This window comes from Xenopus laevis, chromosome 8L (assembly GCF_017654675.1).
Source record: "Xenopus laevis strain J_2021 chromosome 8L, Xenopus_laevis_v10.1, whole genome shotgun sequence".
Classification (NCBI taxonomy): domain Eukaryota; kingdom Metazoa; phylum Chordata; class Amphibia; order Anura; family Pipidae; genus Xenopus; species Xenopus laevis.
Genome location: NC_054385.1, coordinates 71,100,443 through 71,128,306, shown reverse-complemented (window position 1 = coordinate 71,128,306; position 27,864 = coordinate 71,100,443). Strand labels below are relative to the sequence as shown.

Here is a 27,864-nt window from a genome sequence, read left to right as displayed (position 1 = left end):
TATTATTTGCTATGCTTACCTGGAAATTATTGTATAAGAAGAGATAAATATATTTTTTTTAATGTTTCTCTTTGTTGTAGATGAATATGTATCCTCCTCTTCCTCGCGGTCTCAGACATTTGTGCCGACCACACCCTCTGTATCTTCCTCTCCTTGTCCAGTCTCAACACCTGAGACCCTGAAGCCTACTGTAGTACAGACTTCCAACCCGATCCACCCGACCAAGCTGGTGATTAAGCACAGCGGCGGAGGTTCTCCTTCTGTCACATGGGCCAAAGCGTCACCATCCCTTGACACTGATGAGGATGCTCTTCCATCCCGTAGCAGACCTCCTATTAAGACATATGAGGCACGTAGCAGAATTGGATTAAAGCTGAAGATCAAGCAAGAGGCTGGACTTAGCAAAGTTATCCACAACACAGCCTTGGATCCTGTGCATCAGAATCCTCCTCCACCACTTCCACCCCCTGCTCCACCTACAGTGCCTACCTGCACTGTCATCAAAGCTGCTGTCCAGTCTTCCCCAGCCACCATCACTACGCCCACTGGACAGATGAATGGTACATTAGAGCATTCTTTACCTGCCGAGAAGAAGCCACTGGCAACATACTGCCGGCTACCTCTACGCAAGACGTACAGAGAGAATGTAGATGCCTTTGTCACGGGGAAACCAGGGGGTGTGTTGTCAAAAATGGATAAGCCAGCACAACCTCCCCCTGTGATGCAACAGGTAAAGCAGGAGGATGGTTCGAGAAGTGTCATTACATCCCATAAGACACAAGGGAGCTCAAATACTGAAAAGGCGAAGAAAGAGGAAAGTGCCAAGCTAGGGATTTACAACAGAGTGGAATCTAAGCTCAACAACAGTGATGAGAACCCTGTGGTGTTGAGGCATGATGTCAAGGATGATGATCAGAGCTATTACAGAAGGATTATTAAAACAGAACCTCCAGATAATGAGACAGAGCTGAACTGGGAGATGCAACTTCCCTCAGCAAAAAGGCTAAAGACTGAACATTTTGATGTTGACAATGCTAGCTTCTCTAGTGACAGTCCACAAGATGATACTCTAAATGAGCACCTACAAAGTGCTATTGATAGTATCCTTAACCTCCAGCAGCCCCAGAGTGGTGCAGGAACAAATTCTCTTCTCCGCTCCTCTACCCAGACATCTTACCACCATTCTTCATCATCTTCTCCATTCTCCTCCCCAGTCCACCGCACAGACTCTTACCTTACCCCCAACCATAATGGAGGCCTAGGTACCAGGACGTTAAATAGATAACAAGGGGACAATGTAGAACTGAGTGAGCGAGCCATGAGATTTTAATCATTGTGTCTGGCTGAGGAGAAAAGAATTTAAATGGACAAAGGGAGTTTGCAAATGGGACATGAAATGCCAGATTTATCTGCAGCAGAAGCGAGCAGTAGACTCGTATTTTCAAAATAAGCCTCAATATTTTCCATTCATCAGTGTCCTACTGAGAGTGGTTCTGCAAGAAGATTGTGCTGTCCCTCCTGTATTGCGCCTTGAGAGGACGGCCTTTAAATTGGAAATGCGCAATGTGTGCATTGATTTCTCCTTCTGTCTGTGCAGTCAAAGATTTTAAGAACATATCCAGTTGGTGATCTGTTGCCTTTAAAACTTAAGCTTTTTTTCTTTCTTCCTTTACTTCTTTCCCACCTGTGTTCTCCTTTCTCATCTCAACTTGATGAAATTTCAAAGTGGGGGGAAAAAAGACCGACCTTGACAAAGACACCAGATTTACAAAAGAATGGGACTGGCTTATAAACAAAACAAATCATATTAAAATTATTATAATGATTATTTCTTTAAGTTATTCATACAAGAAGTCAGGGGATTTTTATGTTCTATGTCGTATTTCTTTATTATTTTTTATATTATATTCCTGTCTGGGGGAACGAGCAAATGAATGCACAGTGCTCTAGGAGCATAGAAAAAAACTGCAACCATAAATGGGACTTTCACTTTATTTTTGAATTGACAATTATTCTAAGGGTTCCTCTACAGAGAGGGTGGAAACTACAAAGGGTGATCAAACTCAAGCTCCCCATAATTGTTTCAACAGAGACTTGTTTCAGCTGTAGGGTTTCTTGAGAGTGCTCATTCATTGAACCTCTGCAATTCAAAATAAATAAACAAAAAAAGCAAAACAGTCCAGCTCCTAAGAAGCATATCATGCTTATACTTAATCATGGTTCCTTAGGGTAGTTACATTTTTGTCAGTGTGTGTCCAATTTTTAGACATTGCAATGTACAGGAAAGAGGGGGGTGGACCAGACCGACAGGGTCTTGGCAGAATTTGCACAAAGCTAAGAATGTGACACTATTTATCCTAATTTAATGTTCCGTTATCAATGTGCAGAAAACCGTTGAAACTCAATTTTAATTCTGCTCTGATGTAACCAATATACTGTCTTCCTGCTTCCCATTCCCAGCCTAGTGTGCCGACTGGGTCAGCAATTTCTGTTAATAAAAATCAGTGTTTTGCTAATTTCAAACTGGAGCAGAATGTCCTGCAGTTAAAAATAATATACTGTAAGCACCCAAATTGGGCAAACTTCTGGGAGGGAGATGCAAATCTACCCTATATGTACCAAAAATGTTTTGTTTTTGTTTTTTACATTAAATTTAGTAAAATAAAGTTTATTGGATACAGAAGTGATTGTCTTTCAGCTGTGAACAAACTATACGATGAGGCCGAAAGCAACAATTTGGTAAGATAAAATGAAGTTTATTGGGTTTTAAGAGGATTATCATAGGATGGGTGCAGACTGGAAGCCTACAGAGCATATATTTAACATGAAAGTAGGAATGTTTTGGCAGCCAGTTATATTGTAGCCCCAATTAAATGCCCCTCAGTTTTCTAGGAGAGAAATAATCAGAGACAATTCACCCTGTACAAATACCCCTACCTCTATTTTTATTTTCTTGTGCAAAGCTTTAGAAGTCTGTAAGGAGCCATTTTGAACCCTACATCCTGAATTCACTCCCCTATCATGTAATAATCTGTGCCATCTCTGAAAGTTTTGTTTCACCCCGTCAATAGTTCCCCCTCTCATTCATCATCCAAGCCAACATTACAGTCTGAATATAGTACTATAAAAGGATTTGTACTGTATTTATAATGTATAATGATTTTTTTAAAAGAATGATGTACATTTAGTACTGCTGTGTAAATTAAATTTGCTCCTCTTTTTAAAAACTGTATGTTTTTTTTTTTTTGAAAAATGTTTTAAAAATACAGAATCTAAAACAAAGAGTAAATGATTTATTGTTTGTCAGCAGCACAAGGATTCCTTCTCAATGCTGCAGTGCTATTGGACAAGTCATATTGAAAAGACAATTACAGGTTATGAAGGTTATGAAGTTAAAAAAAAAAAAGTCAGTGCTGTTGCTGGATTAACCAAACGATGCTGTTTTGCCTGTGCTGGAAGGTTTCAGTGCTGCACATTTTCAGACATCCACATACGATTTACAGCATTTTATAATTTTTGTATTTTCAGTTTAAACGTAAGAGCTGTAGCCACTGTAGGACATAAAGGTTGGAGATTAATAGTGCAAGAAACTATAAATGGTTTAGACAGATCTATAACATATATGGTATTTGCATATCATAAACAATTATATGTTGGGGTTCCACTTTTATTGATCCCTCCATCATAGTGTAGGAAGAAAACCACTGGGCAAATGCATTTGTATGATTTATAATTAGAACTCAGATTTATGCTAACATGAGGGCTTACTATACACTTATGTATTTTATTGATTATATTGTACAGGTTACTAGAAACCTTTGAGACTTGCCAGGTTGTATTTTTTAGTTTATGCTCAATATCATGTCAGACAGTGTCCCTGCTAGTTTCTTGTTAGGTGAAAATTATTATAACAATTGCAGTTGCCCAAGAAGCTAGTGTCAATGGTTTGCAAGACGTTTGGTTCACACCTCGATACAAGACAAAGGCAACAAAGCAAGAGGAAAATAGTTATATGATCAATTAAACAAGTACAAAAGGAATATGTGTAAATGAGGCTATAATGTCCATGAAATACACTTACTTCCTGCTTGCTGATGCCGATTACACCATCTTTGTTTTTGTCCATAGCCCGACATTGCTCTGAAAATGAAAATCTATGGTTCTAAATCCCCAATACCATGGCTTGTATTAAATATTTTAACAAAATGTAAGGAAGTGGAAGAATACAATTTTGGATTTACCAACTTTCTTCACCATATAAACATACATGTGAGACATATAGCACCCGGATGGTTAGTTGCTGTTTTCAGCTGGATAGAAATGGTTTATTGTTTTTTTATAGGTCAAGTAGTATGCCCCAGTGCAAATACAATTATTATAGCTAGCTACAAGTAGCAGCTAATAATCTGGTGTGACATACATCAAAGACAATTATCAATGCAGATACACGGTGGCAGGACCGTGTTAAATGGGGCTGGAGGTAGCCCTCCAAAAGATTTGTATGGCTCAACTAATCCTTTATCCACAGAGGCAGTTAAACCCCCTTGTCATGTCTTATTGTGACATGAAGTTGCCTCTTACTACATTTTGAACATTTAAGATGTTGATTCTGACCACTGAGAGAAAATAAAGCAATTTTCTTGTGCCCCATTCTCTCCCTGTCGTACTTGCACAGTAATTTAGTTTTCTGTGCTTTCCTTTCCAACTATCAATGCAATGACATCTGGAATGTCTTCCTACTCCTCACAAATGGTTGAAATTGTTTCTAAGTGTCTCTGGTGACTCTAATGCTCTTAAGATTTACATTGTGTACTCCCTCATTTTACAGTTTCTTCCAAAAAATTAAGGATCCGTTTTGCTCTTCATACCAAATAAAAGTTTGAATACATTGATATCCCTTAAAATGTCCATACACAGGCACATTTAAGCTGACAATTCTGCCCCTTCAGATGGAGTCAGCAGCTCTGCCTGTGTATGGGCCCTCCCTGATAGAAGTATTGAGCAAGTTTGAAAAATAAGTTTCAGTACCAGAACTAGGGGTAGGCAGAAGAGGCACGTGCCTAGGGCGCGTACCTGCTTGTTATTGTCCCACCACTGCTGCGGTGTTGCCAATGTGCACACTCGTGGATGGGGCGAGGTGGCCAGCCGGGTTGCTGTCCAGCTTGGCCAGTCACTGAGAGCCTAATGACATTTATTCAGCTGTGACTAAAGGTGGCCATAGATGCACAGATAATATTGTACGAAACAAATTTTTGTACGATATTTGGCACGTGTGCGGTGGGGAAAAAGCCAACTGATATCTGCAGAAGACTTAGATATTGGACGGCGTGTCGATCGGGATGGACGGGAAATTTTTATCGGGTAACTTTGAAGGCACCCAGACATTGGCAATTGTTCGTGCTGAATCTTTTTAGATATATGTACAATTCTGTTTTTTCTACCTGTATATCTGACCATTCAGCTCTACACGTGTGTATTGAAATGAACAGTCTTTCTTGGAAAGAGCTTTTTTAGGTTAAAAAAAAATACAAACAAAAGTATCAACCTCTTCCAAATGTGACCCCCCCCCCCCCAGTGCACATACTCTCCATTTAGGTAGTCCTTAGTATTAGTCATTTGTATAGCAAATAATTAGGCATTATTAGTGATCTTTATCTAAAATTCTAAGTACTATTGATTGCAGTATGGGGAGATAAAAATAGAGATGGGTTTAAAATACCAGGGCCTATGAATGATTTACCTATAGTCAGTACAAAATTTAAATAACCGACCAGATTGGTTAATTAACCTGCAACTGCCCTTCCAGCTAAAACCCAAACAGACTGAGCCCTATACAAATTCTTGATGTTTGTTGAACATGGCACATGAACTTTGGTAGCCACACATGCAAGTACCATTCGTAGTTTGTGACTAGAAAGGCTGCATATTTTGAACAGATTTATTGTGCAGGTGATCTTACCAAAAACACAGACGAGATACGCCAGGCAGGAAAGAAAACTATCGAAGTACACCTGCCTAACTGTGTTACCATATTTCTGGCACAGAGATTCTATCAGCCGGTTGTTGAGGGTAAAGCCTATGAAGAAAAGGAAAGTATGCTTAATTCTAGAGTGCATAGGTTTACTGAGATAGATAAAGAAATATACAGTAAATGGTGATGTTTTATAACATATAGTATTCTTACCAGCTGCTTCCAGCGCTAGACGCAACTCCTGAACATCCATAGCTCCTGACCTGTCTTTATCATATTTTGTGAATATTTTCTAAAAGAGAAGTTGGTAGAATTTATGGCTTGTTCTATTTTGCTAAGGGAAGTGATACCAAGGCTTAAATATTATATTTACACATATACAAAGGATACAGTGAAGTCTCTGCTGTATACACAAATTTGCTGAATATTGGTTCTAGAAACTGATCAGCTTTAAAATGTTGGTTAGAACAAGTGTTGGTACTTTTTGCTTCTAGTTGCTGGTCAGCTCTGCAATATGACAAAGCCCTGTGACATTGCTTTTTTCAGAGTATGGTGTAGGCATGAAGGTGTGTAGGGTGCTTTTTATGGATGGGCAAATTTTTTCGCCTTGTTTCACCGAAAAAAAAATGACGCCCGTAGACTTGTATGGTGTCCTGCGTCCAAAAACAAATTTTGCTGCGCGGCAACATTTTTTTGACGTCCATAGACTTTAATGGGCGTCTGCGACATTTCGCCACTGGTGAATCTTTGGCGAAGTGAAACGGGTAAAATTCGCCCACCCCTAGTGCTTTTCCCTGTATGTATGTTCATTGTCAACACACTACCTCCCACTCCTTGATTTTGCTCCACAGCTTCCTGAACTCCTCTAGCTGCAGTTTCCCATTGGAGTTTAGCTGCAGTAGTCGTTAAGGAGAACAGGTAATGAAAACAGCCTACAAAGTATATTGTGTATATATATCTGCCCTTTACAAGAACTATATGTTAAGGATACATCTGCCATTTTCACCAGCAGTCTGCAGATATCCAGAGAAAATCCATTTGTCTTAAGATGGGGGTCTGAAAGAAGAATAAAAAACCTTCATAGACTTACAATTTAATTGCTTTCGTTATTTTAACTACATTAATCAAAATTAGACGACTAAGCCACAATTAAGAAGTGCATTCACATGAAATCCCTGTAGCAATGTACAGATAATTGCCTTAGTTGTCTATTTGAAAATTAACTTCTTTGTTTTTTCAGACTTTATAACATATAACATGTTGCACTTCCTAGTGGAGCAGTTTGTTTTTTCCTGTTTGGATACAGTCTATACCCCTAAATCCAATCTCTCTCTCCCCCATAAGGCTCTTACGTTTGAATGTTATTTGCATCATAATCCTCTGTAATTCTTCAGGGCTGATTTCCTTGTCCTGGAAACAGAAGAGCAGAAACGAGCAATAGTTGAATCATTCATAGATTGGGGAAATACAAAAAAAAAGAACAATACTTAGTTCTACAAATAGGGTTGCAACATTTTCTGTATGTTATCCTTCGTCCCTGTTAATAACACTGGAATGAATAATCATTTTTACTGACCAGGCTGGTAAAATATAAGCCTGGTGGCAACCCTATCTGCAAAGGTAGTTTTATAGGGCATGTCTAGTTGCCGTAATAGTATTAATAGTGAGATCAGCTAAACTGGCATTGTCTACAAACAAACTGATTTAGAGTCCTCTGATACAATGCATCCCAAATTCTGGGACTGTTTGAAGGAATTATTTCTGGTGCATGTTAATTTCATTCTGTGTGTTGAGGATCTGTACATATTCTTACCTGACCAGACAGACGTGCAAAGTGAGCTGTGAATTCCTCCATGGTGCCTTTGAGTGCAGGTTCCTATGACATAAGGATAACATTTGAGTTAGACTACAGTACTATGCAGGATTGCTAATAGGTTTAGAAACCTTGGGTGGGGTTAAGTACTGTTTTGGCACAGTGCAGTAACCCATCGTAACTAAACATAGATGCTTTTTCCATTATTTTTCTGGTACTAGATTAAGAAGAAAAATAAATGAATGACTGATTGCTTGCTATTGGTTACTCCAGTGACCAAATTATTTTAAATAATGTATACTTATATGTGTTACCCCCACAATTCTGCAGGGCAATATGAGGGCTCATTTACCAATAGGAGGAAAGGTGCAAAGGTGTCTGTTTTTTGCCTACAATAGACACTGCAACCTCCCCCTACCAGAGGTCCATCAAGGGTGGCATTAAGGTTATAAGTTTATACCATTTCCAGAGACGGCATATAAAATAATAAGGTGTTTGACATAGGAATGCACTAATCTGTATGTTCAGGATACAACCGAACCCCAAATCTTTTAGGAAGAGAATTCGCCTACCTTAAATACATTTTCATTTGCTCTGATCTCACAATCAATTTCCCTGTGGGATGAAACTGTCAGTTATTCATTCAAAGTTCAGTTATTGCTGCAAAATGCTTGTAACTCTCTCAAGAAAGGAAAGGCAATAGTAATGATTTAGGAAACTGAGGAATGAGTAATGTCCCATTTGTAAGATGTCTCCTGTTCTTACTTTATTGTATATGCTTCTTAGCAAAGATTATGATTAATCCTTCATAAAGTGTTCTGACCTGATTATCTGAGTGAATGAGTCGGTGTAAGGATGTGTAGGGGTGAGTGCACACTCACATGAGCTTGTGCTGCTTCTCTGTGAAGATTCGCAGGATGAAGTCAGATTCCTGGTGGGGTTGGAATGTGCTTGGGATTAAAAGGTATTGCCCAGGAGGCAACTGGTACCGTCCAGTAACATCCCTCTCAACCATGAATGAACACGAAGCAACAGATTCAAGTGTGGAGAACAAATCCCTCCTCTCCGATGCACACATCTTATTGTCAAACTGGAGAAAGGAAGCAACAAATCAATGAGAAAATATTCTCTCCAGGTAGACAAGCATGCAGGGAAGAGACTGGGGGGCACATTTACTATGATTCGCCAGCGTGACGTCATTGCGTTACTGTGCCGATTTACTAGACGCTAGCGTTGCTTTGCACTCTAACGCCAGGTGGATTTTTGGCGAATGGACGTAACTCTGCAAATTCACTAAAATGTGGATTTTACTGAACGTTACCTCTTTCGAGACTTGCATTCGCCAGCTCAGACCAGGTGAAGTGCAATGGAGTGCATAGGACTTCCTCAATTATTAGTGGGAAAAAAAAGTCCCAAAAAACACTGGCGTCTTTTCCTTTTTTCAGAGGGATAGCCTGCAAAAGTCCTTAAAATGTTTTTCGGGTAACTGGGTTCCCCCTTATATTTTCTAACATATGTAAACTATGCAGTGGGCTCGTGTAGGGCATTATAACTTTTATTTATTAAGGTTCCCTGGACGCAACTTCGCATTTTAGTAAATTAGCATTGTCTGAGCAAATTTTCGCCTGGAGAAGTGTATCGGTGGCTGTGAAGCTGTCGCTGGGGAATTGTCGCAGGTTAGTAAATTTCCCCTAGGTCCTCAATGCAGACATTAGTAACAGGTCTCACTATGGTATGGTAACGTCAATATATCTCTAGGGTGTTAGGAATTCCTTTGGCGGGACATCAACTCTTTCTTATGTTTAAAACATAAGGCAGACTGCGGCAGTAGCAGCATAGCCAATCTCACGCTCCAATAGGTGATAGTTATGGGCTCCCTCCAGAACTCCTTGTACATGCTGGATAAAATATCAGACTACTAAATAAGGACAACTTTCCCATTTGCAGTTTTTTTGCATCCTACACTTCCGTTAATATCGTGCCAGACTTATACAACATGGAAAGCAAATGCTGAGCAGACAAAGAAAGGCATGAAAAGATGTGGTACAGGCTAGACTTTGTGACAGATGAAGAGTTTTATCCTTTGGATGTCTGGATTATTCACCTCTTTTGGAACCTGGGAGAGAAAATGGAAACATTTAAGAATTAAATACAGAGAGAGGGAGTGATTGAGAGCAAGGCATATGGTGATCATTTCTTATTGTACTGCATAAACTACAGATTTAGGGGTTATTTATCAAAGGTCAAATTGTTTTTTACAAGAAAAAATTGTGTTTTTGATGGCATTTTTCAGTAAAAACTCCAATATTCAGATTTTAAAAAAAACACACGTTTTTTGTTTTTTTAAAGGGGTTGTTCACCTTCCAAACACTTTTTTTCAGTTCAGATGTTTTCATATTGTTCCCCAGAAATAATGACTTTTTTCAGTTACTTTCCATTATTTATTTTTTACTGTTTTTACAAAATCTAAGTGTAAAGTTCCTGTCTCTGGTGTTTCAGTCTGGCAGCTCAGTAATTCAGGTGCAGATTCTGAACTGTTACAATTTTGCAACAATTAGTTGATACATTTCTCAGCAGCATCTCTGGAGTATTAGCAATTATTGTATCCATTCCAACAGCTGCTGTAATGAAACTCAGAGATTCTACTCAGCAGGGACGAATGTAAGAAATGAATCCACTAAATGTAACAATTTAGATCAGTTTACAGGGTCAGCGACCCCCTTCCCAGAGCTGCTTTAGAAGGTGAGAAAAAGACCCTTTACACTTCAATATTAGAATATTTACACTTCACATAAAAAATAAAAAGTAATTGTAAAAAGTAGTTATTTCTGGTGATTTATCTGAAAACAACTAGTTGTTTGAAGGTGAAGAACCAATTTAAATACGTTTATTATACCCCAAAGCAGGAAATAGCTCTAATCCAAAAATACTCCCTTAAACCATTTGAAGATGTTTTTTTTTTGATAGGTTTTGCTTGAAAACGTGTTAATTTGAGTGATTCAAGTTTATTCCATTTGAGTTTTTTCTTAAATCATAAAACATTTGAGTTGTGAGTTCATTGAAGGTATAAAAAATTCACAAACCTCTAAAACTTGACCTTGGATAAATACTCCCCCCCCCCAATATTATGATAGTACATACAGTATATATATATATATATAGACATTTCCAACTTCTGCTCTTTTTAATTACAAATAAATTCAGTAACCAATTCAATAGGAAACTTGTAATTTAAAGTGGCATTACATTTATTTAAAAATGTCCTGACTAAATTAAATCACAATTAAAATCATAGACTGATCCCAAAACTAAGGCTGATTTTAATCCTTGAATGCAAATGTCCCTTACAATTTGATAAACATTAAAAAAAAATCCAGATCTGTTAAGTCACCTTAGGGATGTTATTTATTAAATCAAAGTCGAATTGTGTTTTTTTCTAAACAAGTTTTTCGACGGTAGTTTCAAATAGTTACATTTTTTGGAAGAATTTTGAGCCCCGAATCTGAAAATACTCCAGCTAAAACCTGTCGAGGTCATGTAGAAATCAATGACAGAAGTCCCTTTAACCATTTGAAGATGTTTTTTGCCTTCGTGATTTTCAGGTTTTTTACTCTGGTTTGCGCTCAAAACCTCAATAAATTCAAGGATTTTTAGCCTATAAACTTGATAATGTTTTCTAGTTTCCATTTAATCCAGTTTTTTACATATTTTTTTTTAATAAATAAGCAAACATTCGAGTTGTGCGTTTATTTGAGGTAGAAAAAAACGCACAGACCCCACAAACTCGACCTTTGATAAATAACCCCCTAATTGTTCCGTTCAGAATTAAGGTGAATCCTGAAAAGTTGCTCCAGGGTTCCCAAAGCAGTCTAGGTCAATAGACATGAGGGGAACATTCAATTGACCAATTAATCATACGTTTTTAAATCATTATGTCATTCTAACATTATTGCTATCTAAAGCCAGGCAAGTATTTCTCCAAACTTGCAAATAATAAGGCGCGTTCTGATGAATAGCCCAAGAATGTAAATTTTAGTGAAGAGTGGTGGATAAATTGATCACAGGTGTTGTTTAAGGGATATGTTATTGTGTTCTGAGTGAACTAAGTTAAGTAGCTTTGTAAATATACTTTATTTTGGGCATCTCTGGATGAATTCTCTTTTAAATCTGCCTCTCAAAATCTTTTTTGGCTCTGGGACAAGCAGATGAATGATCACTTATTTTTATTTTGCCTAGCTGCTAAACAATGTTTTCTGGCCAATATCTAGGCTTGCCAAACAAAAGCAAATTATTTAAAAACCACAAAGATTACAAAGAAACAGTAGTTGCACATTTTTCAAAAATTTAGCTTTCATGGAATTAGCAGTTTTATATTGCTAATATCATGGATTTGGAACAGGAGGGTCCTGTAGTTCTGTAGTGCCGATGCAGAGGTTGTCTAACTTTTCTCTGCTTAAGTCTCTTAGGCTCTTGTTGCAAATATAACAGTATAAAACTGCTAATATCATTGCAGAATTTGTTTAATTGAATATAATATATTCCCTTTATTTTGAGTTACTGAAAATGTAAAATTTTTTTAAAAAGCAAAAGGGCTGAGAAGAGCAATATTGCATTTATAGGCCCAGCATTATCAAATTAATGACACCGAAGCCTTTTCACCTGGTAGATCTCAAATCCCACAGACAGGAAGTCTCGTCCTTTGGCTCTGCCCTGGCGTCGATTCTTCTGCATGAGCGAGACCAACAGTGTGCACTTGCCATGTTTTTCTTCATCCTGTTCTGTCAGAGTCACCAGGAACTGTGGATTGGTCCAGAAAGTATCTAAAAATGGAAAGTAAAATATGCCCCATGCAGAGTAATTATGCACCATTGAAAAGTTGGTAGTGCAATCCTCAAAACAGTACACAGTGTCAAATATTCGAATTATTGTGATGTCAACAAAGAATGGAACGTTTTTTCATAACGATCTTTGCCCTGCGCATGTTTACATTTAAAAAGCTGTTGCTTTTAATGTGAATTGCAATTTTTTATTTGCCCTCCAATTATCCTTAAGAGTAGTGATGGGTGAATAAATTCGCCAGGCACTAATTGCTGGAGAATTTCCACATTTCACTGCCAGCGAATAAAAATTCAAAAATAAATAAAAATGTTGCGCATCAAAATTATTCTGATGCCGATTGAGTAATGCATTATGACAAAGTAGTCACGCATATAAAAATTGTCGCGCTGCAAAATTATTTTGCAGCCCATTGACAATTCATTTCGCAAATTTTTTTGCCGTTTTCCATTTTTTTTCAGCGAAGCGAGACGGAACACAGATTCGCCCATCACTACTTAAGAGATTTTGAAATATGGCATAACCGCAAATCAACTGACTTTCAACTTTGGTGGCAAAAAAAGTAGTCTCTAAACTGTTTTCACAAATTTTGAATTTATGTTTGGAAAATTTCCAGCAACGCTATATTTGCACACTGTGCTACATTGCTCCAGTACAGTTCCCAATAGCATCCAGCCCGCAGTAAGGTCTGATCAGTCTACTACAAGTTAGAAACGGGAAGCAAAGATCATATTATTTGCCAAGGGAAAATGCGCTTTACACAGCTCAGCATAGATTAAATCAGCCTCTCATTATTTAACCAGGCTGCATAGATGATACAGAAATCTTTCTCTATAAAATACCTATACCTATGTGTGTAAAATGATCTTGGATAGAACACACAGTATCCACTAGTATTCCCTTCCAAGATTAAAGTGCAGACATACCATTTATACATGACTTTTCTATAAATTATCATGTTGTATTTTTTATGAACTTTCAAAAGCCAAATGATCATGTAAGAGAACCAGCAAAGCTTTCACTCGCATCTTTCTGGTTACAGCCAGTTCCCCTCACCTTTGTATGTTCGGCACCCTCCTGCGCTGTGTCCCACCCATCTCCCACAGAAGGTGTTTGTTTTCCACAAATGAGCACTTTCCTCTGTCACTGACTCTGGTGTAAGGTTGCAGACTTCCAGGATATCAAAAAAGCGCAGGAAGTCTTCCATCTGTATCCTTAGAAAATAAGGTTGCACATTAGTTAGGAAAGGTTATACCAGTGCTGTCCAATCCGCTGCTCTCCAGCTGTTGTTCAACTACACCTATTGTTTAAATAGCTCAGGAAATTAAGGAATGCTGGGATTTGCTCAGCAAAATTTAAAAAGTTGCCAGTTGCATATCACTGGCCTACATGCCCACTAGTAAAAAGGGTAAAAGAGGCTGCAAGACTTCATTGCTCATGTTAAGTACAGTCATCTACATACCATAAGAGCAGGATCATTGGGGGATCTGTAGGATTATATGGATACAGGCTATATAGTTAATTTATATATATATATATATATATATATATATATATATATATATATATATATATATATATATATATATATATATATATATATATATATATATATATATATAATACACAAAAGCCATGAATATCTTGTAAATTATATCCTTATAAATGGTGAGTTCTGATGTCATCAGTTATAAACGGTGAGTTCTGATGTCATTTCTGTCACATGACTTACTGAAATATGTGTATTATAATAAATAAAGTACCCCCAGTTGTAAAATATGAGGATATTAGAAGTTACCTCGGAGTTCCATGACCTGTAAAAAAACACTCGGCCTTCGGCCTCGTGTTTTTATATGGTCATGAAACTCCTCGGTAACTTATAATATCCTTATATTTTACAAGAGGGGGTACTTTATTCACTATATAGTGGCTATATAGCTACTGGGGCATATTAACTAGCAGAGACTGGTTGGCAAATCTGTCAGTCATTAGGTGGCATAGTTATTGGTCACAAAGAAAAAATTTGTTACTTGTCGTCTTTACCAGAATTCTCCATCTTCACTTCTGACCTGCAGTTTTTGTCGGATTTCAGGGTCTACCTCTGACCACAAGGCGGAGCTGTAACCAAAGTAACATCATTGTAAAACTTCGAATTTACTGACTACAAAATATATGATTTCCCTGACTGCAGTGCCAGTTATCATGTACAGTTGGTTTAACAAATTACAGTTGTTTCTCTAATTGTGTTTTTTTTTGTGGCGCAGATAATTATTGTTGCCTATTATGGCATACACGCTATGGAAGGTATTTTGCAATTCGAAATACATATACATTTCTTATTAGTGAATTGCAAACTGTTACGAGTTAATTGAATGTAAAAAATTGATGTTACATTAATAAATTGGCAATAATTACTTTATAAACAGGCAACGAGTTATACACAGTTTTAACAAAAAGTAGTAAGTGGACTCCATAGTGTGTTATACATGGGTAATGTCTGTCCCATTCCTTACTGAAGGTTCTGTATATATAGAGTGTGCTGCCTGAGGTCATTACAGAAGTTTGCGCCCTCTAAGATAATAAAAAATTATTAACAATTACAAATTGTCTCAGAATATCACTCACTGCATAATACTAAACTACTTGGCCCCATATGTAATAAAAGGCACTAAGTTTGCCCAGTAGCAGTAACTCATAGCAACCGATGTTTAAATGTTTAAATGTTTAACTGAACCGTAGCTAAATCCTTAAAGTCATGTGACATTAAAGCAGTGCGCACCGTAAAGTGACTTTTTCCCGACTCAATACAATTTTTTTTTGCCTATATTTCTAAATGCAAATTTGGACTCATTTTAGTTTTTAGGCAAAACTTTTGTGGAGGATTTAGTATTTGGTTGAATCCTATAATGATGGATTCGGTGCAGCCTTTAAGTCATAGTACATAATTACTTTCCCTTACTCTCTGCCAGGTAAGTACTTACTCATCACTCCAGTTCCCTTTCCACTCTACTCTGCCCCACGGGTTCCTCAGACGCAGAAGGGAAATTTTCTTACTGTTTTTTTGTATCTGTAAATGATTACTGGTTATTAATTGATATCATTTTCAAATAGTTATAGCAGACAAAGAGTCTCCTGTATAATATGAAACCTTTAGATTATGTATGAAGTTTGGTGGAGGTAACACTGTGGGAAAACTCGTGGACTAGTAGCAAACTTTACTGAAGAGTGAGTAGAAGGACGGTTACAGACTACAAGAAGCATAAAGGTGGCTTTACACGAATAGATTCGGCAACTTATCTACTGTCTGTGGGGCACTCCGACGAGCCTATCTGACTGATATCTGGCCAGATATTGATCAGACAGATTTAAAAATCTAGTCAAGCAGTGACCATATTCACTTGTTGATGTAGTAAGGCAAAACTATCAGAGAAGTCCCAATATGCCAACCTCAAGGTGGGCATATTGGGGAAAGACCAGCTCATTTGGAGGGGTCTTTCAATGTATGACAAGCTTAAGCTAAGAGCTGTAGGGGTAGTGGGAATAGTTAGAATAATAATGGCATAGCCCTACATACAGGGCTAAGCCCCAGACAACCCGGCCGGCCACAACGACCCGTCCACTGAGCGCGCGTCACAGTGCAGACCCCCCTCCTGTCACACAGGTATGTGCACACAGAACAGGACTCCAGATCGGACAGGGGTAGACAGCAGTTAAAGGTACGTGCCGGGCGCCCCCCGAGCTTTGTGCACTAGCCACATGCCTACTCTGCCTACCCCTAGTTCCGGCCCTACCTACACAGATATATTGGTGAAACGGGATGTCCAATGTGAACAGATTTAGTAAACTTAATAAAAAATGTTTTCAGTGTTAGGGGTTATTCTGCAGAGTAAGAGGATAGATAGTTTGAGTGGGGTAAGCGACTATTCCTACTTATATTTTATGGTATAAAACCATGCAACTGGTTATAAAAGGGCTTTGTCTGTTCTCTCTTACAGAAATATGTTCCAGTTTATGTACAGGGTAAGCCAGCCAGTGAGATGAAGAATTAGATTGTGTGAGCAGGTACAGTAGGTCTCACCTCCCAAGTTGCTATTATAGAGTAAGCATGTCCTTTTACCAGTCCCTCTGGAGTCTGATTTTCAATCTGTGACTGACTCTGAGCCTAAGAAAAATCACAGTTATTTCTACATTAGACATCACATTTTTATGAAAGATGGTATGTGCAATGTTATAATATATTTATATTGAAATAATATAACTTTAATATAACTTTCATTCATCATCAAATTAGAACCAATAACTCTGTTCTGTTGATCTGGAGGGATAAAGGTGCATGAGTTTTATGAAAGAGGTTCAGTATAGCTTTGTACCATTATCTTAATTTTAATCTCTCCTTATGTTCTGTGGATTATGTTATATTGTTACAAACCAAAACAAAGTGTTTCTAACATAACAATTTGTTTGGCACTGTTTTGTATCTGCTGTGTATCCTGTAACTGTCATCCTGAATGGCAATTACGTGTATTTAACATTCATTTATGGATCATTTTCAGCAGCAAGGCAACAGCTAAAGTTGTACAGCTGAATCAATAAATGATATTGCTGGTTATTGATAGCACACTCAGGGGTAGTTGCACTTTCTGAAGATGTTTCTATGATAATAAACCTTGTATGCACAATATGACTATGAAGATTTTCATTTATCCAGGTTTCACTACTCATTCGAGCAGCTTCTTCAGTTCAACTGACTGGTGTGGGAAGTTCTCGTCATATAAACTCTTCCACTAATCCACTCACAATGGCACATTGTAACTCTTGTATGCACAAGCAATCAGTGCCTCAGACTTATTATCAGTGTATGTCAGGGCCTCCGACAGTTGTCCCAGGCTCGGCAAAATCTAAGGTGAAAGGGGGGCCTGGCTGTGCTGCACTCTCCGAAAAAGCCGGGTCCCCCCTAAGAGTGTGCAAGCTGTTTTTAACTTGTAGGGGTTTTACATTTACTTTAATTTACATGTTTTACTGTGGTTTTGGGGGGGGGGGGTGGAGTCTGGGGCATGGCCAGTAGTGTTGGGCAGGGCCCAGAAAATTTTGTTGTACAGTGATTTCTGATGGCGGCCCTGCTGTATATTAGTAAAGTTAACAGACAACTCTGAATAATAGAAATGTGTTTATATACATGCGTAGACTGTCTGACCAATTCGTTTTTTCCCCAAAATAATTAAAAACGACAACTACTATTAAAGTGCAAAAAAGTAGTGAGAGTGCTTGGTGCTAATTATACCGTCCAAAATTCATATAGTAAATGAATTGCTAAAACGAATTGGTCAGACGGTGTGGTGTTACTACTCTCTTGTTGAATAAATTGTTAATTGGTAACTCACCTCTACACAATCTGACATTATAATTGGTTAACTGCAAGAACAACTCTTGGTTTTTGATAAATGCTTAGACTGAGCAGACAGGAAGCACTCACAGCTATAACAGAAAGCTATATTTCCAGATTGTATCATCTGCTGGGGGAAAATGTAGCATATCAAGTCCTTAATTTCACCAAGCTGTTTCTGTAGTTTATAATTTTTAACTTTCTACTTTCAAATTTATATCACGGTTCACTGAATATACCTTCTTAATCAAATCACCTTTTTTCCCAATCATAAGTTAAAGTCTGTACTGGGCATTAGTATGACATGTGTGTTATATGGGAGTCTTGTAAGAAGCAGAGGATAACCCAGTTACTGAGTGTCCTGTCTCACCTGAATGAAAGCTCCCATAAGTGATTTCTTCTTCACTGCCTTCTGGAGCAGATAAAAGAGATTTGGCGGAGGCTCCTTGAGTTTCACAGTCTCACCCAGTCCACCAGTGAAATCCACAAATGCTTCATTCATAAATCCCCCGCCCAGAGCTTCATAGGATCCATTTAACCTGAAGACAGAAAAAAGCATGGGGGGGTTTCACTGAGCTTTCCCCTATTTGCCCATCTAACCTTCCTACTCCTCTGACTCTCAGTATGATTCTCTTTATGTCCTGCCATGGGAGAGCTGAAATGGGTCAGTAGAATTTACATAATAAAACTAAAAACAGGAAAAGAGATTGCAGAAATCTTTAGTATAAAATAGATAACCTTTATAGGCATGGGTTTCATCTCTAATAACTCATGGGAACAAATCAGGCTTTTTCATCAATTCAGTTGAACAATAAAAGCTTTTGTTTGGCAAATTTCACCCTTGTTATTACTTGACTCTCTCCATGTTTATTGCAGTTCACTTTCATGTCCCCACTATTCCTTGACCCCCCCACCCATCTTCTTAAGGTCTGTCAATGTCAAAATCTCTATATGATTTTCTTACTCTTTACATTTTTACCTCTATGCTATATACAGGTATGGGATCTGTTATCAGGAAACCCGTTATCCAGAAAGCTCTGAATTACCGAAAGGCTGTCTCCCATAGACTCCATTTTATTCAAATAATCCATATTTTTAAAAACAGTAGCTTGTACTTTATCCCAACTAAGATATAAATAATCGTTATTGGAGGCAAAGCCAGCCTATTGGGTTTATTTAATGTTTACACGATTTTCTAGTAGACTTAAGGTATGAAGATCCAAACTATGAAAAGATCCATTATCTGGAAAATCCCAGGGCCCAAGCATTCTGGATAACAGGTCCCATACCTGTACTACATCGAACAAAGGACCCTTTTTTTTTACTTACTTTGCATACGCTTTTTCAAGAAGAGCTGCCCAAAATTCACTTTTCTGCGCAGAGCTGACAAAAACCAGCTTTCCATCTTTCACTGGCAATCTGTCATCAACCACCACATCCACCCATTCTCCATACTGCCAGAACTAGGGAAGAAGAACAATATTTTCTCACCAGTCATAAATACCCAACACAATTTTAAATGGAGACAGATTACAAACAGATACAGCTATTGTAATAGTATAGACATGCTTTCTATATGTATCAGAATAAGTAACTGAGAGCTTTCTGTGTCCAATATTTGATGGTGGGCGATTTAGAGTTATGAATCCTCTCATCTAGTAAATGTTGTTCCAGCATAAGTTAATCCACATCCACATGATGTGTAAGGTTCCGTCATAAATGTTTTTTTAAAGTAAATACCATATTCCATTTAACTTATTTATCCTGAATGTACTTTTACGTCACCAAGCACAAGTTGTTTGGCAGCATGCTTCCTTAACTAAACAAAGAAAAGGTCAATAAAAATAAACCTCAGGGTAACACATTTCCTGCAGTGTATAGTGAGAGCAACAAAATGTAATGGGCCAGAGCCAGGCCAAGTAATATTGCCGCCCTAGGCATGCGCCTACCCTGTCTAGTAAACTTTCCCTGCTGAGTATTCTTTCATTGGTGTCACTATATTCTCATATAAACGAAGCCACATACTCCAGCTCATAACTGAACTGTGATTTTTATAAGCATTTGTTATGGCATAACTATAATAATATAATGGCTCTACATTATATATTTTCTATATGCCTAAACAATACAGGTCGTTTACAAACTTTAAGGCCTGCTATCTGCACAGGCCCAGAAATTTTGGTTAACCGCACACCAACACCACCCTTCACGTATTTATCACCTGGTGCACAACGATAGAGGCTTCAGCCACCTCAAAATTCCATAGAAAATATTTTCACTGGCACACAGGATTTTTAGTACTTTTTAAATTGTAGACTGGATATGAATAAAGTAGCATTTGTCTTTTATATATTGTTGTGCCATTGATTAAAGGGGTGTGTGAAAAGTTGATATAGTGATATATATTTAATATTTCAATACATTATTAATTTAGCTGAAGCACTCTCCTTTTTCTGTTGATTGGTGTATTTTGTATAATGGACATATGTGGGAGAATAATGCAATTTTGTAGCCTGACCTGTCTACCCGTAGTTTTGGCCCTGTATTGGACAGACTGCAAATGGTTGCTTTACAAACTGATTATATGTTATCCTTCAGTAGCACAGTACTGACCATAAACCCATAGTAAAGACTGGCTATTAAGTCAGCAAAATATAGATGTTTCCCATGTAACTTACGCAACTATTCAGGGGCACTAAATTTGGACATAATTTCAGATTTATATGCATATTGAAATGCATGATTTACCTACTAGCTAATGTTTGCAACATGATCATGACTCTTTGTAAACAATAAACTGACCATCTGGAAAGCACTGGATACAGAATGATCTGGGCTTCCTATTCTGAAACATTATTTATTACACTGGCCCCAGTTTCTGTATATGGCTATACACCATGTACCTTCCTCTAGAAGGAGATACAATCAAGATCTTATCCTATTACAAATGGTCCAAATGGATACAGCAGTTGGATACTGAGTCTAAAGAAATTATTACATTCATCAGTTTCCCTGTAACATCAACATAGGCTTCTAATCCAGCGTCAGTCATGATTATTGAAATGATACTGATATGATATATATCTGAAATGATACTGTTATCTGTAACGTGTTCATGTAAAGACTGCTGGTCTTAGTTTTTCATCTTGATGCTGTGACATTTGTAACTAAAAAATATGAGCACTATATATTTGCTTTTATGAGAGCTCATTTGTTGTATTGTTATCACTCTAATCCAGGGTGCTTCTTGGGGGTTTTTTTCTATACTGCTCTGTCTGGCTCTCATACTTTTCCTATGCCTATACCATTTGGACCAATAGTAAATTATAGACTAATAATAAGTTAACAGTTGAAGAATGGCTAAGAAGAGGACATTCTATAATGTGGTAAACATTAACTTGAACCTGAACTACTGCTATAATAGTACATTATGGGCTGGAAGTGCAACAAATATCATTATATTAATTCAAGGGATCTGTACCACAATGGACCTGATGTACCTAAAGGTGTTTTCAACACGATGATTTAAACTTACTTGGAAATGGAAGATTCCAGCATATCCAGACTCAAAACTCTGTTGAGGGGGAACAACCCGCTCCTTAAGTAATGGATATTGGGTCAAGGAAGCAGCCGCCGCAAGAAACCAGCAGTTACCTGGGAAGTAAATAAAATATTCTTTTTTATAACCCATAAGATAGATATTTACAGTTGTGGCATTGTGACAGAGCACAGTTTCCCTCTAGCAATAAAAATAGCTTAAATGGAAGCAAACATTGGTTTTACCTTGAAATTTGGCTCAGAAATGTAATCTTACTCTCCAACTGTCCACCTGGGCAAGATGTGGCCTTCCAAGGTATTGCTATTGCCGTCTAACTGTGGGCTCTACAGACTGTTTTGTATGATATAATCCAGCCCAGAAACATGCAGTTTGTCTGCTAACTGGTCCACTACATAGACAACAAACCCCATGTTATTAGGGTGATAATGATCCAGTCCTTCCAGACCTAATTCCATTTAACACTAAGGGGCTGATTCATTAAGGGTCGAATATTGAGAGTTAATTAACCCTCGATATTCGACTAGGAATTGAAATCCTTCGACTTCGAATATCGAAGTCGAAGGATTTAGCGCAAATACTGCGATCGTACGATCGAAGGATTATTCCTTCGATCGAACGATTAAATCCTTCGAATCGAACGATTCGAAGGATTTTAATCCAACGATCGAAGGAATATCCTTCGATCAAAAAACCGTAGGAAAGCCTATGGGGACCTTCCCCATAGGCTAACATTGACTTCGGTAGCTTTTATCTGCCGAACTAGGGGGTCGAAGTTTTTTTTAAAGAGACAGTACTTCGACTATCGAATGGTCGAATAGTCGAACGATTTTTAGTTCGAATCCTTTGATCCGAACTCGTAGTCGTAGGTCGAAGTAGCCCATTCGATGGTCGAAGTAGCCCAAAAAATACTTCGAAGTTTTTTTACTTCGAATCCTTCACTCGAATTTAGTGAATCGGCCCCTTTAATGGTAACATGAAATAAGTTATGAAATAAGTTATAAGAATAAGGCGTAAGAAATGCCTGGAGTGGACTATTATCTTCCTAAAGACATGGGGGAAAATTTACTAAAGGGCAAAGTGGCTAACGCATATTTCGGCACTTCTCCGATTTACTAACGGTCGCCAAGGAGGTAGACTTTAGCACAACTTCGCACTCTAACGCCAGGCGAATTTTCACTCTGGTGAAAGAGCGTTACTACGAAAATTCAATATGTTTTTGATTTTACTGACCGTTACCCATATCGCCAGACTTGCCTTAACCACCTCAGACCAGACGAAGTACAATAGAGTAAATAGGAGTTCCTCAAAAAGTGCAATAGAGTAGATAGAAACATTTTCAACTTTTTTTTGAGGAACTCCTACGTCCCAAAAAAAGGTTCCCTGGCCTTGTGTAGTGTAATGTATTTGCTGCAGCATATACGGCCCTTGTACTTTAACTGCACGCCGTATACAAATTAGCCAACGCTAGCGTAACTTCGAACTGCTGAGCATGTTTTCGCTAGCGCAACTTCTCCAGCATTCGGTACCTGTGCACAACTTCGGATCTTTGTTAATTAGTGTTGTCCGGGCGAATTTACACCTGGCAAAGTATTGTGATGTGCACAAAGCCAGCGCTGGTGAATTTTCGCCGTTAGTGAATTTGCCCCATGGGTTTAGTTGGACACTATGGACAGAACTGCTGTAACAAATTGCCTGGGATGGCAAGAATAAACTGGCACAAGGGGTGTGGATAATTGGAAGGATTCCTTGTCAGCACTATGATTTGTATAACAAAATAATAGAAAAAAGGTCCACCCAGATGCAGCTACAGTGCGTCAGGCCTTTCTAATGTTTAAATGGCAACGGCCACAGACTTTCTTGATGACATTACCAAATCAACTGAAAACTCAGGGAATTAGGCAATTAGTGCTGTTATTTTATAGAAATCAATTAGGTCGCACTCACTTGTCTGCAACTTTGTTCACGGGTGCACTTTTCCCACGCGTCCTTCCACACGAATACGATATTTGTTAGGAATTCAAACGGGCAGCACTCCATAAAATAAAAGCCTTTATTTTTCACATGCAGGGCAACAGCAGAGCAACGTTTCGAGCCGCCTGGCTCTTTATCAAGCTTGATAAAGAGCCAGGCGGCTCGAAACGTTGCTCTGCTGTTGCCCTGCATGTGAAAAATAAAGGCTTTTATTTTATGGAGTGCTGCCCGTTTGAATTCCTGTTATTTTATAGCCCAGCAGGTTATTTATTATAAACTAAATATATTTACAGAGTTTTTAGGTAGCTGTGATTTAGTTGTACCCATTGCGATACATACCAAGTTCTCCCTGGCACACATCTGTCCATTTCATGTCCTCACAGATGAATTGAGGGGACTGGCAGATCTCCTATATGACACACAGACATATACAGTAGTTAGCTTACACTTGGGAAGTTGTTTGTTTGTGGAAAGGTTTCATGGGTTAGGTTTAAATTGCTTAAAAGACCACCATGAAACACACACACACACTTATACCATGTCACTTATTAACTATAAGATGAGTTCCAGCTATTTATGCATAATTGATATAGTGTTGCCATGTCAAACAATGCCTTTAATAAAGTGACTGGGTGTCAGTCATTTCTATACTTTGTTAAATTTATATTCGAAAAATGTCTTAGGAAAATGGGTTTGCATAAGTATTTGATCCCTAAACATTAATATATTGGAATGCTGCCTTTTGAAGCAATAGCAGCTTTAGGTATTTTGCAGTACTTATGTACCACATTTGCACCCTTGTTTGGGAGTGTGTTTGGCCCATTCTTCTAGGATGATTTGCCCAAGGTTGTTCAGTTTGGTGGTCACCTCCATTTTCAAATAGTCCTTACAGGTTTTAAGCTGTACTGAGATCAGGGCATTACTGGGCCATCACAGAACATTCAACTTTTTTTTGAGCCGCTGCAACATTACTTTGTCTTTTGTTTGGGTTCATTGTCCTGCTGATAGATGAACTAAAACTCTGCAACAAGCTTATTTTTTGTTAGCAGTCTAAAATAGGTTCTCTTGCAGCAGTCCCCTGAATTTTGCTCTTGCTTATAAAAAAGAATTCCACAACATGATGTTATCGCCACCACGATACTTTACTAAAGACATGGTCCAATGATCCTTGTGTGTTTGTGTTTTTGCCATCTCATCCTACTGTACCATGTGTTTTCCCTACAGCCAGAATTTTCTGCACATTCATTATTTATATTTTTTGTGCATTGTTAACACTCTTCCTACCTATAAGAATTTGCATGCAAATTATGCAAAGTCACAGGGGATACTCTGGAGAAGAGATGCTTAAGGGGAAATACATATGTATAAATACATAAGGGGCCATAAAACAAACTTTCTTATGAATATTTTTACCTCTTGGTCCTTCCAGCAGATATGATGGCACCCACTGATTATTAGAAAGGAGGTTTTCAGAAAATGTTTTTTTTTTTAGTTAGGCTGGGGCCAGATGTAGCGGGTGCAGGTAGATGGGAGCGGATTTCTCTGCAAAATGCAAAGTCTTGCGTTTTGGTGCTGAAATCTGCTGCGCCTGTCTGTACCCGAGCCGAAGCAATGTATTTGGGTGCAGGCACATTGAATAGAAGACAAGCAGATTCCTGACCTAAGTTTCTCTGCTAAATGTAGCCCCCCCCCAAGACAAATTAGAGAGGCTTCAGATGGGGGGCTTTACCTTCCTCTGGATCAACTAGCAGTTAGGCAAGTTTTATTTAGACAAAGAGGTAGAACTTGATGGACTTGTATAATTTTCATGTTACTTAGTTACTATGTGATATATCTGTCATTACATAGTAAAAATTAGTGTACAGACCCATGTCCACACTGAGATTAAAATAAGGACCCACGCATTTCAAGCATACTGTGGCCAAAACCAGCATAACACCAACCCATTAAAGTTGCATCATCTATCTCTGTGACATTTGCCAGAATTAACAGTTTGCCAGTCTGGCTCTGTTAAAAGACCCCATGTTAACCCTGAAGAATAGGTCTACTGCAATGAAACAGCATAGGGTTGTAAACTCATTGTGCATAGCTGCCATTGTTAAGTATTATAGTTACAACAATCATATGACTCCTTATTGTACCCTCTTCATTTTAATTTTAAAAATATAGTTTAAAGAGTAAAATAAAATAAATAATTAGTGCTTGTTTGTATAATGATGGAAAGGTACCAGTAGAGAGTGAAAGATTGAATAGGTGGGTAAGTGCAGGAGAGAGTGTATCAGAGATTGGGTGGAGAAGGCGAGAGGGTATGGGGTCAAGGGAGCAGGTTGTGGGTTTTGAGCTGGCTAGAAGTTTGCTGACTTCCTCTAGAGTTGCAGGGGTGAAGGAGTGCAAAGTAGATGTGAGTGGACTGCACGTTGGTCTGAGATTGTTGTCGGACGGTATGCTCAGCCTAATGAGATCGAAAAATCGCCAGCGTAAAAACACACGCGGCGATCTTTTTTCTATTGTCGCTCAAAATCGTCTAGCGAGGCAATTTCGAGCGACAGTAGAGAAAAGATCGCCGCGTGTGTTTTTACGCTGGCGATTTTTCGCGATTCCCCATAGACGCCAGCGCAAAAGTTTCCCCAGCGATTGCGGCTTAAAAGTCAAATCGCCTAATGATTACATTTTTCAAATTTTAAAAATAATTTATTAAGCTTTTGTTCAGCAGCTCTGGATTTTAGCAGCTGTGGTTGCTAGGATCTAAATTACCCTAGCAAACGGGCAGTAGGTTGAGTAACAGACTGCAGTCTGGATGGGAGAGTTCTGAATAGAAAGACAAGTATTAAGGGGCATTAAGGTTGAGTTGTACTTACCCCAAAAAATTTGAGTTTCCGAGGGTATTTTTCAGTCAAAACTCGAATTTTTGCTTTTTTTTTTTTTTAATAAAAATAATTAACATTTTTTAAGATTTATTATACCCCGAAGCTGGAACTAGCTTAAATCCAAAAATACTCCAGCTAAGATGTTTGTAGCCTTCATGATGTTTGGACTTTTTTCGATCAATTCAATTGATTGAATTGTTTTCTTTTCAGCTAGTTTTTTCCATTTGAGTTTTTCCTTAAATCGGAAAATGTTTGAGTTGTGAATTCATTTGATGTATAAAATATACCCCACAAGCCTCTAAAACTCGACCTTTGGAAAATAACCCCCTAAATGTCACAATAACAATAAAATTGTAGCAATGTAGATTAATTAATCATCATTTTTGTTTTCTTTGGGTCAGTAACCCCTAACAACCTGACAGCATTTTAAATTGAAACCTCAACAGAGGCAGCAGAGGAAAGTAAACTAATTAAAAAAAACTAAAAGAAAACAAAAAATAAAGACCAATTGAAAAGTTGCTTAGGACATTCTAATCTAATGAGAGTAAGGTCACACGCAAAGATTCAGAGAGATTTAGTTGAATGGCGACAAATAGCCTATTCTTCAGGCGAGTAATCTCCCTGAAAAGCTTTCCCTTCAGCTAGAATCTAAATTGCCGGCAGGATGGCACTCAGAGAGCTTCGTTTTCCGAAGTCGCCCGAAGTTGCCTCACAAGGAAACTTCGGGTGACTTCAGAAAACAAAGCGCTCCAAGTGCCATCCCGCCGGTGATTTCGATTCTAGCCAGCGGGAAGGCTTTATGGGGAGATTAGTCACCCAAAGAAGAGGCGATTTGTTGCTGGACGACTAAATCCCCCCCAAATCTTAGCATGTGTCCTTACCCTAAAAGATTACTTAGAGGTGAACTACTGGTATAGTAATTTGAAAGGCATTGAAGGTGTTTTCTTTTATACACCACCACTGCCAGCAGAATAAAAACAGACAGTTTCTGGAAAACTGTTCAGCTGGCCTTTTTCAATCTATGCCCTTCTTTGATGTTTTCTGAGTCGAACAAAACAACTACACAACTGGTAGTTAAGGAAGAACTAAGAATTTTCTTATACAGATCCATCTGACAGGTATTACCTGTGGTCGCTTCCACTTAATTCCTCTAGTGTTTTCAGAGAAGGGTCCCAGCTGATCGTACCCCAGTGACTGTGACTCGGCAGGGAAGTTGGCATCCTCAAACAGGCGTCCTTGCTGCAGACATTCCTGGACAAGTTTGTGATAGTCCTTCCCCAGATATGGACTGACAATATTTTTAGTAGAGGGGTTTTCTTCCTTCAGGAGACGCACAGTGATAGCAGACGAAGGCATGGCGACTGCAATGAGCTTGGATAGAATAATGTGAGGTTGGCTTGCACTATGTGAGATTAAGTAACAAAAGAGGCCAACTGGAGTTATTCACAACAGACAGAACACTAA

The 27,864-nt window shown here is 38.3% G+C and overlaps 2 protein-coding genes across 10 annotated transcripts in view; one reads left to right on the top strand and one right to left on the bottom strand.

Annotated features, from left to right (window-relative positions):
* The window catches only part of bicra.L (BRD4 interacting chromatin remodelling complex associated protein L homeolog), a 49,435-nt gene extending 45,883 nt beyond the window's left edge, over window positions 1-3,552 (top strand). For all 9 annotated transcript variants that reach the window (XM_018230263.2, XM_018230262.2, XM_018230269.2 and 6 more), the window contains one exon: window positions 81-3,552. In XM_018230263.2, the coding sequence (XP_018085752.1) occupies window positions 81-1,285 (1,205 nt within the window). In that variant the 3' untranslated portion in view covers window positions 1,286-3,552. The remainder of the gene's footprint in view (window positions 1-80) is intronic.
* On the bottom strand, window positions 3,274-27,864 carry LOC108698636 (calpain-2 catalytic subunit). The gene is made up of 21 exons (XM_018230272.2): window positions 27,526-27,864; window positions 23,873-23,942; window positions 21,539-21,657; window positions 19,333-19,466; window positions 18,374-18,542; window positions 16,699-16,782; window positions 15,602-15,687; window positions 14,664-14,738; window positions 13,677-13,834; window positions 12,444-12,604; window positions 9,889-9,900; window positions 8,666-8,874; window positions 8,357-8,399; window positions 7,785-7,847; window positions 7,324-7,381; window positions 6,963-7,027; window positions 6,796-6,864; window positions 6,185-6,263; window positions 5,960-6,076; window positions 4,082-4,140; window positions 3,274-3,551 (listed from the first exon to the last, which is right to left on the bottom strand). The coding sequence occupies exons 1-21, from the start codon at window positions 27,754-27,756 to the stop codon at window positions 3,525-3,527; spliced, it is 2,088 nt and encodes a 695-aa protein (XP_018085761.1). The 5' UTR covers window positions 27,757-27,864; the 3' UTR covers window positions 3,274-3,524.

Excerpts from the sequence above, each read along its gene's own strand:
- LOC108698636 (XM_018230272.2), bottom strand. The coding sequence starts at position 27,756 with ATGCCTTCGTCTGCTATCACTGTGCGTCTCCTGAAGGAAGAAAACCCC. Across the intron at positions 21,658-23,872 it reads TGTGTGCCAGGGAGAACTTG|GTAACTGCTGGTTTCTTGCG; the intron begins GTATGTATCGCA and ends TTTACTTCCCAG. Across the intron at positions 19,467-21,538 it reads CTGGAATCTTCCATTTCCAA|TTCTGGCAGTATGGAGAATG; the intron begins GTAAGTTTAAAT and ends CTTCTTCCCTAG.